At 31.5% G+C, this 14,107-nt stretch overlaps 3 protein-coding genes and 1 pseudogene across 3 annotated transcripts; all 4 read left to right on the top strand.

The window, feature by feature from the left end:
- The first annotated feature begins 2,630 nt into the window (after window positions 1–2,630).
- On the top strand, window positions 2,631–5,970 carry LOC111032144. Its single transcript, XM_022312373.1, has 3 exons — window positions 2,631–3,062; window positions 3,191–3,970; window positions 5,827–5,970. Exons 1-3 carry the CDS (start codon window positions 2,631–2,633, stop codon window positions 5,968–5,970), a joined length of 1,356 nt encoding a protein of 451 aa, XP_022168065.1.
- On the top strand, window positions 5,315–7,939 carry LOC111032154 (zinc finger BED domain-containing protein RICESLEEPER 3-like). Its single transcript, XM_022312385.1, has 2 exons — window positions 5,315–5,966; window positions 6,871–7,939. The coding sequence occupies exon 2, from the start codon at window positions 7,188–7,190 to the stop codon at window positions 7,917–7,919; it is 732 nt and encodes a 243-aa protein (XP_022168077.1). The 5' UTR covers window positions 5,315–5,966; window positions 6,871–7,187; the 3' UTR covers window positions 7,920–7,939.
- Window positions 7,940–7,989: 50 nt separating this feature from the next.
- Window positions 7,990–8,774, top strand: LOC111032155 (zinc finger BED domain-containing protein 1-like). Its single transcript, XM_022312386.1, has one exon. The coding sequence runs from the start codon at window positions 8,010–8,012 to the stop codon at window positions 8,628–8,630; it is 621 nt and encodes a 206-aa protein (XP_022168078.1). The 5' UTR covers window positions 7,990–8,009; the 3' UTR covers window positions 8,631–8,774.
- Window positions 8,775–10,373: 1,599 nt separating this feature from the next.
- On the top strand, window positions 10,374–12,412 carry LOC111032156 (annotated as a pseudogene).
- Window positions 12,413–14,107: the final 1,695 nt, after the last annotated feature.

Consider the following 14,107-nt stretch of genomic DNA (forward strand, 5'->3'; position numbering starts at 1 on the left):
TTAAACAAATATTTTTGTAAATTACTGAGTAAGTACCTACCTAGTACTACCTAATGACAATTAGCCATTAGGAAATTACGTTTACGTACAAATATTTAAATATAAAAAAATACAAATTTGAAAATATAATATGGGAATATGCTAAGCCGATAACGGATAAGGTGATAACTGATAATTCAGAAATGTATCGTATGATACATACGACCAATGAGAGATGGAGAACGTAATGCACGGTAAAAAGTGGGGGTACTTCCCGAGGATATGCGTATCCATAACAAAATATATATATATATTTTGTCATGTGCGTATCACAAAGTTGCTGACATACCTATATATTTTGTCATGACTGCGTCACTGTCACTTTAATCTTATTATTATCACAGAATAATGATTGAATACGAGCATCTCGGGAGCAAAATTGACGATTGGATCTGCACCGAGACAAATCCCAACGTTCCAAGTGCTTACCGCGCATGCGTCAGGACTTGGCATTTTGACAACATAATTTCTTATCAATGAATAATATACTTATCATAGTCGTGAAGGTGACCTAAAAGTCAATCAAATGCTTGAAAAAATATCAAATCCGTGTACTGAACTGTACTTACGGTTTTTAGACTTTGTTTTACCTATATTAATCACCTTAAACATACTGTTTCAGTCACAAAGTCCTCAGATACATATCGCTTATGATAGAATGGCAGCTTCACTGCCACAGCTGATTAAAAATAGTTATTTTATTTAAACTACTTATACAGTTTTAATGTTATTTACTGTAATGATGATATTAAAGAATAATAAAGCTCATTAAGGTTGTGTTATGTTCAATAAAATAATTATTAATTAACAATTTTTTTCTGTAATTTTCTAGTATATGAAAAATCCATGAAACATAGTTAAATTCCCCGGTTTCCTTAAAATTTCCTTGTAGTGGTCTAAAACCCCCAGAAAGAGGAAAAATCCCTAAATCTGGCAACGCTGACATTATGTGAGGCACTGCCACTGCGGCGTGCGCGCGTTGTGCTTCGGCCGCCTACGAAACAAGCGTCTAGGGACAGAGGACCGAATGGAATCAAAATGGCGGGTTTTTATCATTAATTTACATTTAGATAAGAAAAATATACAATTTGATAACAGACCTTATCATAATATTTATCACAGGCTACATAATAATTATTACAGGCTACATAATTAATATTATAAAATTTTTTTTAATTTACATTATTTGGATTGTTAAGGTAATTTAAGATATTGCTATATCATATAATTGTTACCTGCTGGTGATTTATGTATTTTTTTATTAAATGTTTATACATTAATATTTATATACTAATAAATTTGTTGTTATTGTTTTGTTTTATACTTGTATATTAAATAATTTAATATAATTTATCCAAAATATTATTTTCCTTTGAATATGATTCTTCTACTATGTCTGAAAATGTTGAGTAACTGCAATGTTGTGATTCAGTTGTTGTTGTTTGGTTCTGTTTCATGTTAAATAAATTAACATAATTTATCCAAAATACTTTTTTTTTGAATAGGATCTAGGTACTATGTCTGAAAATCAAGAATTTATCTGTACTGAACGCGGAAAAAAGTTTAAATTTTCAAAAACCCTTAGAGCTCATTTAAAAAAAGCGCATCCTCTAATAGATGTGTATCAAATTGCCCCAACAAAAAAGTTGAAAAATAATGAATTATATATATATATATACATGTCACTTATGTGATAAATCATATTGCCATAAGAGAAATCTCGATGAGCATAAAAAAGTGGCAAATTGTGAAAAAAAAAAGAACGGTTGTAGCCTTGGTGAATTGTTCAATGTGTTCTTTTACTGCATCATGCACATCATTAATGGCTGATCACTATTCATCAGTACACAATATAGTAATGCAGAGTAATAAATTTAATTTTAACAGTTTGGATGATTTTAAAACATGGAAACATGATATTGAGCAGAAGACAAATGCATATTATGTAAAAAATTGTGGTTTAGCTAAAAATGTTAATGAAAATTACATTTATATTTACTATAAGTGCCATAGAAACGGTTATTATAGTTCAAAAAGTACTGGTATGCGACACATAAAATCTCAAGGCTCGAATAAGATAAATGGATACTGCCCAGCTAGTATGAATGTTATTTTGTCAGAATGCACAAAACAATGTACAGTTACATTTATAGATACACATGTTGGTCATCTAAATGATTTAGGAAACTTACCACTAGATAAAGTAACTAGGGATATTATAGCTAGTAAAATTTCTGAACACATTCCATTTGAACACATACTTGATGAAATTCGTGACATTATTTCCAACAACGTGTTAGAAAGAACACATCTATTAACAAAAAAAGATCTTTATAACATTGAAGCATCATACAATTTGAATAATGAATCAGTCTTACACAAAAACGATGCATTGAGTGTTGAATCTTGGGTTCAAACTGTGAGAAGTGATGATAAATTTTCTTTAGTATACTATAAGCCACAAGACAATATAGATCCATTATTTCCAAACCTAAAAAAGAAGATTTTGTCTTAATAATAATGAATAATTATCAAAAATCAATGTTAGAAAAATTTGGTAATGATATAATTTGCATTGATGAGCCCATGGCATGAATTCATATAATTTCAATCTTACCATAGTTTTGATTCTTGATGACCTGAGAGAAGGTTTTCCTTGTGCTTTCATGATAAGTAATAGGGTCGATGAAGGTGTATTAAAAATTTTATTTTCTCAGATCAGAGCTCTTACCGGACAAATTGAGCCAAAAGTATTTATGTTTGATATGGCCAAATGTTTTTTTAATGCATGGTTGGTTGAAATGAAACAACCAAAATTTAGACTATATTGTACATGGCACGTAGATAGAGCATGGAGGAAAAATTTGACTAAAGTTAAATCTAAGGAAAAACAAGCCGAAGTTTACAAAATTGTAAGAACATTATTGCATGAACAAGACGCTAAAGCATTTGAAAACATTTTTGAAAGTGCTATTAATCAAATGTCAGCTGATGAACAAACATGTGAATTTGCTAACTATTTCGTAAGCCAATATGGAAATTGCGTTTAATCATGGGCATACTGCCATCGCATTCATGCTGGAGTTAATACGAATATGCATATAGAACGAATGCATTTATGCATCGTACACTAAAGCATATTTACTTACAGGGAAAAAAGGTAAAGCGCCTTGACAAGTCTTTATATGCTTTGATGAAGTTTATTCGAGATCGTTCTATAGATAGATTAATTGTGATCCATAAAGGAAAAATCACATTGAAAATAAAAGAACTGCGTAAAAGGCACAAACACAGTCTAGAAATGTCACATGAAATGGTTATGAAAACAACAGAAGATAGTTGGGACATCATGTCCGAAAAATATGGTGAAATGTATACAGTGAACAGACTTAAAATGTCCTGTGATTGTCAAATACAATGCCAAGACTGTCTTTCTTGCATTCATTGTCATACATACTCTTGTATAGATAGTGCAATTAAGTGGAATATGTGCAAACATATTCATCTAGTTTGCCAATTTCAATATAGTATAAGAAATCAAGAAAATATTAAAATGTTAACAAACTGTTTAGTTGTGAACAACAACTTAAACAACATGCCTAACACAGACGGTGAGCATAACAACGAAACTTCCAATATTTTAAGTCAATTAAATAACTCAGCCATTACAAGCCAGCTATCACTAGAATTGGAAAAAAGGAAACTACAAGAGTCATTCAATAAAGTGTTGAATGAAATATCTACCATTGAAGAACTAAATGTCTTAAAAAAATCTTTTTTACCCATAATACCGACATTAACAGCAATAAGAAATAATTCAAATACACCAACCTTAAAAAGAAAAACTTCTCAGACATCACCAACAAATAAAAAAATCATACCACAACGCCGTTTATACTCGACCAAGAAACCAAGGAAAGTATTGGGAAAGGTATTAGAAACACCAAGCAGAACAGAACAAAATCATATCAGTGCATCATTAATATTCAAAAATAATACTGCTTAATAGTTAATGATTCTTACATATTTAGTATTTATATATTACTTTATACACAGCGTAAAACTGTCAAAATCACAAATTAATTGATTTATGCACGACTATATTATTTTTATATAATAATTTTTGTTCATTACTTTATTTACTTTTTTAATTGATTTTTATATAATATTATTTGTTTATACTTTATACACCGAGAGTCAAACTATTATTATATTAATTATTATGTATTTTTAAATATTGTGATGAGGTCTGTTATCAGATTGATATAAATTAATGATAAAAACCCGCCATTTTGATTCCATTCGGTTCTCTGTCCCTAGACGCTTGTGCCTACGAAGGCGACTACTAGCGATTACAACGTTATCAGATCTAACTAGCCAAGCGTCCGCAGCGCCTTGTAGCGGCGCTCGATTATTACCACGTCGCCAAAAAACCGCACAGTGAGCAATCTATAGTATTTATAATCAATGGTATTAGATACTGTATTTAATCTACACGATATATTTGTTTTTAATAAGTAGGATTTATATTTGAAATAAGTACTTGAATAGTATTTTTTTAACTTAATATATTAGATCAATATCTTATTTGGTTCTATTACTCTTTTATATTTGTATTTAATCGTTTTATTTGTAATGGCAAGCTCTGGACACTCATAATATTAACAATAATAAGACGCCATTTTTTTGAAGGAAGCTAATATCAACATTATTTTGTGATAATATTGTTTTGATACTTACTAGTTGTTTATTCTGTGTAATAACGGTCGTTTTTTTGAGTGTTGGGACTCGAGATTTAAGTTCAAAACCAATTCATTTATCCAGCTCAACTGTTGTTACTGAATAAATTGTATTGGCTATCATGGTGCTCGTATGTGTTGTTCAAAATTGCAGAAATACCAAAAGTACAACAAAGGAAAAAAATTGCAACCTTTTTAGAATACCCAAAGATTTGCATCGGTAAGTAATTTATTAAAACAATACAATGATGTTAGTTCATTTTTAAGGAATTGCTTCTACCTAATAACATAAATTAATTTATAGGTCTAAAGAATGGTTGATTAATTGTGGAAGGGAAGAATTTTGTTCAAAGTCTGTTGACAACCTTTACAACAATTATGGAGTGTGTATGAACATTACAAAGAAAATATGTTTTCAAACCCAGAGAAAACTCGATTGTTGATTTCTACTGTGCCTACTGAGTTTGGTAATTATGAGTATAAAATTTTGTTTTATAAACATACTCATTATAATTTAGAATCTAGATATTAGGTGTATACTAGGGGTCTCGTTTTTGTACGTGAATATGAATGTACGTGTTCACGGATACTGTGATCACGTGAATGAAACAAAATAAATCACGTAAAGTTAATACACGTGAATCAACGAAAGCTTAATCACGTGAACATGTATTTGAATCATATTCACGTGAATACGTGAATTAGTATATTCACGTGAAAACTGAATGATAAATATGCCCAATATCAACTATTTTAAATGTATTGTTAAATTTCACCACTTGGCCCGTTGCGTGTTTTATCTTATCTGGTTGTTGGATAAGTAGTGGTGTGCTGGGAAATTTTTCTGTGCACGTAATAATTAACGGTGTCCGGTTGCGAAAATAGAACTCTATCGTCGTTGATAATACGATATTAATGTAGTATACGAGTATACGATGCGTTTAGTTGGAGTGCAACCATTAAGTGATCGCATTCATCAAAAATAAAAGTTTTCTTGACAAAATGGTGAAAAGAAAAAGTTGGGTATGGGATTTTGCCAAACGTGAAGGTGATCGGCGCCTTTTGCGATTTATGTGACGGTGAAAATAATAATGAATATTCTTGTGTTGGCGGCACTACAGGGTCTTTAATAAGACATTTACAAAATGTTCATGGTATTGCACCACCAGATGAGTCAGTAAGAAAGAGGTAATTAATAAATTATATTTTTATTTATTCATTTATTCAAGTAAAATAATCAGTGTTGGGAATAGATAACTAATAATTTATCTAGATAAAGATAAAGATAACTGTTATAATTTTTATCTAGATACAGATAAAGATAATTATACTAAATTTTATCTAGATAAAGATAAAAATTTGTAAATTTTTATCTAGATAAATATGAGATAATTTTTTTAAATATTCAGCATATCTACTACAGTCTACAGGTAAAAAAAAATACATAGTTAAAAAAAATTTTAAATGAATGTACTTTATTAAATTATTGTCTTTTTTTTTTTTAACAAATTTCAAACATTTTAAAAATAAATATAAAATATAAAAAGTTTATAAAAGTAACAAGTAATTCTCTTACTGAATAAAACAAAAAAACTGACATTTGAAATAAATAAAATAAATTATGTTAAAATAAACAATACATTATTTAAACCATATTTGATCTACAACATAATATCATGTCAAACACTTTATCACCTAATCTATTACGCCTAGGTGTTAGGACTTGAATTGCCTTACTAAACAATCTCTCGACTGGTGCTGAGGATGGAATCGTGGTATTGTATTTTAGGAATACCTCTTTAATGATAGGGTATTCATTTAAAACGTCTAAATCTTTTTTATTTGAACTTAGGTAAGATATAGCCTGTAAATTTGCATAATTCAATCGCTTTGCTTCTGAAGCAGTTGTATAATCATCAATTTTCTTTTCGGTACAGATATTCCCATAAAACTCATTGTCACTACTGTCAGAATCTATTTCTACAACAACAGACTTCATAANTAGTGTACATGTACATTAGTATAATATTCTATTAGAGTCAAATTTTCATAATCAATTAATATTTATAATATAAATAAATACATTTTGTAGGTCGAAATTGGGGTTCAAACGTGTATCTAATGATTTAGAAGTAGATTCTACATTGAGTAATACAACTTTTACCGATAAAGATGATGATACAATTCTAATTAACAATACTACATCAACTTCTTCAAATTCTGAAAATATCGAAAAATCTATACCTAGAAAACGTCGTAATGTTCCTAAAAAATGTGGGTCAAGTGTTAATCGAGAATGTAATCCTGAAAGAACAGAACAAATTCACCAGGCACTGGCTTCATTGATTGCAATGAATCAGTTACCTATATCGTTTTGCTCGAGTCCTGGCCCCTGGGTTTTGTCAATTCATGGCTGTTGTAGAGCCTAATTATAAAATATGTATATGTAGAGATGAAGTAATGAAAAAAAGGCTACATTCATTGAAATTAAAAGTTGAGAATAAAATAAAAAATGAATTAAGAAATGTGAAAAGTTTAGTTTGTACCACTGATGGTTGGTCTTCAATGGAACAAAATTCATATATATCATTAACTGCTCACATAATAAACAACGAATGGTTGCCAAAGTCATTTACTTTAGCCACACAAGAGATGGAAGAACGACATACGGCTGTAAATCTAGCAGAAAAATTAAAAAGTATATTAGATGACTGGGAAATTAATGGTAAAGTTTCAACTGTTATCACAGATAATGCAAAAAATGTGGTAAATGCTGTCAAATTACTACCTCTTAATATAGACAATGAAAACATGGATGTGACATGCGCAGCTCACAGTCTACAATTAGCCATTAGTATTGCACTAAAAGATGAAATATTTTCAGAACTAATAAAACAATGCAGTTCTTTAGTTGGGCATTTCAAACATTCAAATGTAGCTAAACAGTCATTATTTAAAAAACAAGAACAACTAGGAATTCCTCATAAGTCACTGGTTCAATGTTGTAAGACACGATGGAACTCAATATACTTAATGTTAGACCGCCTTTTACAAAATAGAACCGCAATTTTAAATGTATTAACGGACAGAACCGTTACGTCTTTGTATATTGCTCAAAAATTAGAAATAACAGAATCATAATGGTTAAAAATAGAAATTCTCGTAAGTCTTCTGAAGCCACTTTTTATTGTGACAAATTTATTTTGTTCTGAGAATCATTCACCAGCGTCGATGGTTAGACCATTACTCGCACAATTAATGGAAAATCATTTAAAAGAAAAAGAAAATGATGATCAAAATGTCACGTATTTTAAACGTACAATAATACATGAAATTAAAGAAAAATTTAAACTTGGCTGGACTGAAACAAGTTCCGTCTCTGTCAAACAAATCGCGTCTTTTCTAGATCCTCGGTATAAAGATTTAGAATTTGAACCGATTGGTGCAAGAGAAAAAATTCGAACGGTTGTAAAGGATTTACTTGAAAGATTTAGAACCCAAAACAATAATTTGGAACAAGAACCACCAGTTCAAAGGAGCGATCTCGAATTTTTGTATGGAAATATAATTACAGACAGTAATGACAGAAGTATTCAATTTCAAAATTATATAGCTGAACCTCAATTGAGATTCGATCTAAATGCATTTGAATGGTGGAAATTTAGAGAGAATAAATATCCAGCTCTTGCAGAATTAGCGAAGCAACATTTAGCTATTCCTGCCACGTCCGTCAGCTCCGAGAGATGCTTTTCTACTGCTGGAAACATAGTTACTTCGAAAAGGACATGTTTACTGACTAAAAATGTAAACATGCTGATATTTTTATACCAAAATCAAGAATTATTGCACTAAATATATTTTTGAGTTTAGATGAGCATCACATGGATGTAATTCCATTATTAAATAATTAAAAAATAATTAAAAATTATTAATGAGATGTGATTTTGTCCATTATTTTGTGTATCTATTTGTTATAATATTTACTAATATTTACTTATACATTATTTATTATTACATTATCTATTTGGTTAAATTTGTTTCATGTATTTATATATTTATTAAAAAACATTAAATTATAAAAGTTATTATACAAAACATTAATTATTAATATTATTTACTGAGCGTAGGTACCTAAACAGTTATACTTAATGTTAAGCCTAGTTCACACGTCATAGTCACTACATACAAAGACCAATGGTGACAAACGTGATTATATAAATTAATAGTTCACGTGATTATAAAAATTCACGGATTCACGTGATTATCCAATTCACGGAGTCGCGTGAATATAATAATTCACGGATTCACGTTAACAAAATTATAAATACACGTGAAATTTTAAGCAACGGGTTGTATAAATTGAATCTTAATTTCACGTGAACCCGTGAAATAAAGAGCTCTATTATGTATAGTATCAAATATAACATTAGGTTTAGTGTAATCATAATAATATCTTTCGGCACCTAGTTACCCCAGTTAACATCTGCCACCATAATTTACTGTTATAAGTGTGTGCCGTTACTTTTTTGATTTGACCGATTTCTATATAGGTGGTTTTTTTAAAGGATTATCGTTATATGGGTCATCTTTTGGTGGCAGATATCCTTACTTTTATATAAGAAAGTAATACTCTTTACTTTTACCGTTATACCGCTTTTTTAGGCCGTGTCGTCCCTTTTTGTCATCGGATTTGACCGATTTCTATATAGGCGGTTTTTTTTAAAGGATTATCGTTATATGGGTCATCCTTTGGCGACAGATATGCTTTTTGACCTTCCTTTTTATGTAGCGCTTTTATCGTTATACCGCTTTCTTAGGCTGTAGCCTCTCTTTATTGTTTTATTGCATGTAACCGATTTCTATGGGGGTTGAGGATAGCCGGCTATTTCAAAGGATTATCGTGACCATATGTGGTCAAAGTCTCTGTTCACGCCCGCCGTATTGCTCTTTGTAAACAATTCCCACCTAAAATCCCATGTGTCTATGACCTTATAAATCGAAGAGACTCTTGATTTTCCGTTTAGTGCGTCTTAAACAACCGTACACGTATATTTACTCTCTCAGTTTTAAAATATTTTTACAAGTGTTTATTTCATTTTTTTTTCAACATTATTTACACCATACGTTTTGTGTTTTTATTTCGCTATTACTTTATAAAATTTAAAAATGTATAAGTGTGATCAGTGCCCGTCAGTTTTCAAACGTAAAGACAATTTGTTAGCCCACCAGAAAAAAACATGTAGGTGTACGTTTTCTGTGCACTGCATGTCCTTCAAAATTCAACGATAAGTCCAACCTCAACAAACATATGAAGTACATTCATGGTATGTACTAAAAATATATATAAAGTATAAAATTGTATCTTATTTAATATTAATTTTTCCCTAAGGTATCGTTCCGCCTCGCTTCAGACCATTGCCAGCTGCACAGATCATAGATCAGCCAGCACGACCGAGCGTCATACAGTTAGCACCTCAAATTGTTGTCCCCGAAATCGAGGCCGGTGACTCAAATATGGTATCCAACTATGACACATGCATCATAATAGAAGATGAGGATACAGGTAAAATTTTATTTATCAGAATTAATTAGATTTTTAAAAGGCCCTCCGTTACTTACATAAAGACGTTAGATTTGTTTTAAACTAGTCGATTTTATTAATCAGTTTTTTATTTTTAAAAGAAATATTATTCGCACTAGATTTTTAATAGATTCGGTGCCACATTTTTATTTTAATTAGATATTTATTAGGTTTTTAATTTTAATTTTGATATTTAATTTAATATTTATTTTATAAGGTATTGTACGCGCACGGGCGCTGCAACGAGGTGAAATAGAGATCGCCCAGAATATTATAGTACTAGATATACCCGCTAGCCCCCCAAACGAGCTTCACCATCAGTCATATATGCCAAACGATGAGTATGATGATATGTGCGTGGCAGTTCTAGAAAATGCTCAAAATGCGATGCGTCAGGTTAGATTTTTTTATACATTATCGTCGCTAGATTTTTTTTTTTTTAAGTAGATTCTTATATGACTGATGGGTGGTAAGCGCGTACACGTAGAAAATACTGCCACGGGTATCAAATCGAAAAAGGCTCGTATGGATAAGGCTAATGCACCCAGCTTCATTGAAGTTAAATCCGCACGTAGTCGAAAAATCGTATGGTATTACGCTAAAAATCTGAACAATTTCGAAAATTATATTTCATTTCTCACTTATTTAAATTATTAACAAAAATAGTCGCTATTAATCCTATAAAATTTAATTTAAAATTAGAATCTACGTACAATCAACCGCATGTAGATAACTCATTGCAAAATAGGTCATTTAAGACGTCGACCAGAGAAATTTTTATGGATTCCGATATAAATTTATTAATAGAGCAGGCTTTCATAAAATTATTTCACGAGGAGGAAATTTATGTGGCAAAAGGGAGTGGTTATGTATTAGAATCTATCGATGGTCTTCTGCTAACAGTATATAAGTATACTCCCATGGGTGACACCCCTAACACTGGCCTGCCTGTTATTGGTGACGATGAAGGAGACAACGCTAACCAGGGGGGCCAATTTGAAAATAATATTTCTAACGCTGGATCGTCGTATATCGAGTTATATCAACTTGAGCACATTTAAATATGCAACTTCATATAATGTTAACTTGAGTGCGATAACACTGGAGCATAAAATTATAAAATTCGATAAATCTATTTATATCGGTACGTACAATGATATGTTTATTATATTCTCATTAATATTTAATAATTGTAGGTTTAGCAGTGTTGGATATATCAAAGACCCTGATGTATGATTATCATTATAACGTGATGCAAAAACATTATGGGGATAAAATCGAGCTGATGTACACCGACACAAGTAATAAATAATTTATATTTATTATTATAAATATTTACATAATTTACACAATTAGACTTACTGGTATATTTTATTCACACTGATGATATCTACGATGATCTTGTGAAGAATACCCATTTGCTTGACCGTATGGATACTTCCTACTTGCCAGAGGACCATCCATGTTACATTGCTGAACGAAAGGAAATCCCAGGTCTGTTTTCCTATGAGACGGATGGTCGTATTATGACTGAGGTTTGCGCGCTGCGAGGAAAGTCATATGCATGCATTTTGGCTGGGAAGGATAAAATCAAAGTGAAGGGGATAAGGAAGCATGTTGTCAATAACCATATGACGTTCACCGATCACAAAAAGTGTTTATGGATGTTAATAGAGAGAATATTTCCATACGATCTTATAAACACAAGTTAATGACGATAAAAACAAATAAAATAACACTGAATAACTTTGATGATAAGAGGGTGGTACTAGAAGACAAAATCCATACCCTAGCTCACGAACATTACTCTCTAAAGTAAATTTAAAATACATTTAAAATAAATTAATATTAATATTTATAATTTTATAGGAGAAATGAACTTGAGGATGATGAATGGCCAGATCATGAGATAGACGCTGGTGGCCGTGAGTGGGAGGAATCAGAAAAAGATTTTATGAGGTTGCTCCTACAGGAAAGCATGTCTAAATAATTAAATACCATATTTATTTTGTTATATTTTTAATTTGTAAATATCATCTATATATTTTTTAAATACCATGTATATATTTTATAATCTATAAGCATTTATAAAGGTTACCCTATGTAAAATAAAAAAACCAATGTTAAAATATTATCATGTTTAATTTTTAAGAATTATTTATAAACCATTTTCTTATACAAAAAACTTTATAAAATGTACATTGTTTAGGATTAAATTCCATATGAAAAATACAACAAAGTAAAGTTTCATCAACGCATATTTGATCCAAACGAGGGCAGCCTATGTCTTCGGTTCCATGTCTCTACGCCGACGGTATCAACGCCGACGGTATCTACGCCGATAGCATCGACGCCGACGGTATCTACGCCGACGGCATTTACGCCGACGGCATCTGCACCGACGGCATCTACGCCGACTAGTATCTACGCTGACGGAAAAAATGCCGATGAGTATCTACGCCGATAGTAAATACGTCGATGGTATGTTTTTTTACAAAACGAATGTTTTCTATGGGACTAATATGAAACTGAAAATTATGGAAAATTAATTATGTTATTAAATAATTAAAAATAAAATACCTAACTCGTGTTGCCTAGTTTTTTTTTAATAATAAATATTTTTTGGCTCTGAAAAGAGCCTTTTTATGCCCTAAAAAGGACATTTTTTAATACGACGAGTGCCCCCTAAGCATGGCCATTTAGCAAGATTGGAATTGAAAATGATGAGCAATTCCCTGCAAATAATCGGAGGTGTCGCGATTCCCATAGTCTTCAACGATTTCTTTAATACGGAATGCTGTGTCTCGATAACACCGTCGTCCCTGTGCTGGTGGTAATCCAGCAATGTACTGGTTGATTTGGAATTAATTTAGGCTCTGCTGATTTTGCAGACCCTCAATGAATTTCCAAATAGATGGATGATTTGCTCTTAAAAGAGAGCTGAATCCTCGATGTCAGCCTTCAACTGCGTTGTTAGTTTTGGGTAGGTCATTCAACGATGCCTCGTAACAATTCCAGAGGCTCAGCTTAAATTAAGGAAGCATTCTGACAAGGCCGGTTAATCGGGGCTTTCCAATCCACGTGGACTCAAAATAATCTACCAAATCTGACATCAGGTCTTCGTTATCCGTATAAAATTTTGTCCGGAGGAGTCTTTCAAAACAATCAACTATGTCAGGCTCTGGAACAAATGCAAGAGCGGCCAACTTTCGCACGTTCAATGCAAAATCCGGATCATCCTTATCCTCGTATTTGGATCGAATGTCAGCAATTGTCTAAATTTTTCTCCAAATGCATTGACTGAAGTGAAAAAAACAAAATCTGTTCCTGATATCTGGAAAATTATGGGAAAAAGCATTTATCTGGGCATTTTCAAAATCGGTCATAACACTGACTGGAGACAGCCCTGGTTTAAGCAGCTTCAGTTTATTCAATACACTCGAATACGTATCTTGCCATTTATCCGGCAACAGTGCGTAAACCGTTGGCAGAATGTTATTATACTTAATCGCGTGTATTGTAAAAACTTGCTTAAACAATGGCGGTGACGTTTTAAATGTACCATCAGCGTACCAATGGTCACATGTCGCCATCAAATCCAAATTCTTTTGCGTGCTAAAGATAATAATTCTATTATCTGAAGCACAGCTGTCGAATTGGAGAAATTTATCTCCAGCCACCGTATAAGTGTATTTGTCGGGAATCAGTAAATCAAGCATGTTAGTAGGTTTTGTGTATACCACGGACA

This window comes from Myzus persicae, unplaced genomic scaffold (genome assembly GCF_001856785.1).
Source record: "Myzus persicae strain clone G006 unplaced genomic scaffold, MPER_G0061.0, whole genome shotgun sequence".
In the NCBI taxonomy this organism is placed as follows: Eukaryota; Metazoa; Arthropoda; class Insecta; order Hemiptera; family Aphididae; genus Myzus; species Myzus persicae.

What these genes read in the sequence shown, in the direction of transcription:
- LOC111032154 (XM_022312385.1), top strand. Translation starts at nt 7,188, where the DNA reads ATGGCTGTTGTAGAGCCTAATTATAAAATATGTATATGTAGAGATGAA.
- LOC111032155 (XM_022312386.1), top strand. Translation starts at nt 8,010, where the DNA reads ATGGTTAGACCATTACTCGCACAATTAATGGAAAATCATTTAAAAGAA.
- LOC111032144 (XM_022312373.1), top strand. Translation starts at nt 2,631, where the DNA reads ATGAATTCATATAATTTCAATCTTACCATAGTTTTGATTCTTGATGAC. An exon ending in GTGAATTTGCTAACTATTTC is followed by an intron (nt 3,063 to 3,190) that starts GTAAGCCAATAT and finishes ATTTACTTACAG; the next exon opens with GGAAAAAAGGTAAAGCGCCT. An exon ending in CAAGGAAAGTATTGGGAAAG is followed by an intron (nt 3,971 to 5,826) that starts GTATTAGAAACA and finishes CCAAACGTGAAG; the next exon opens with GTGATCGGCGCCTTTTGCGA.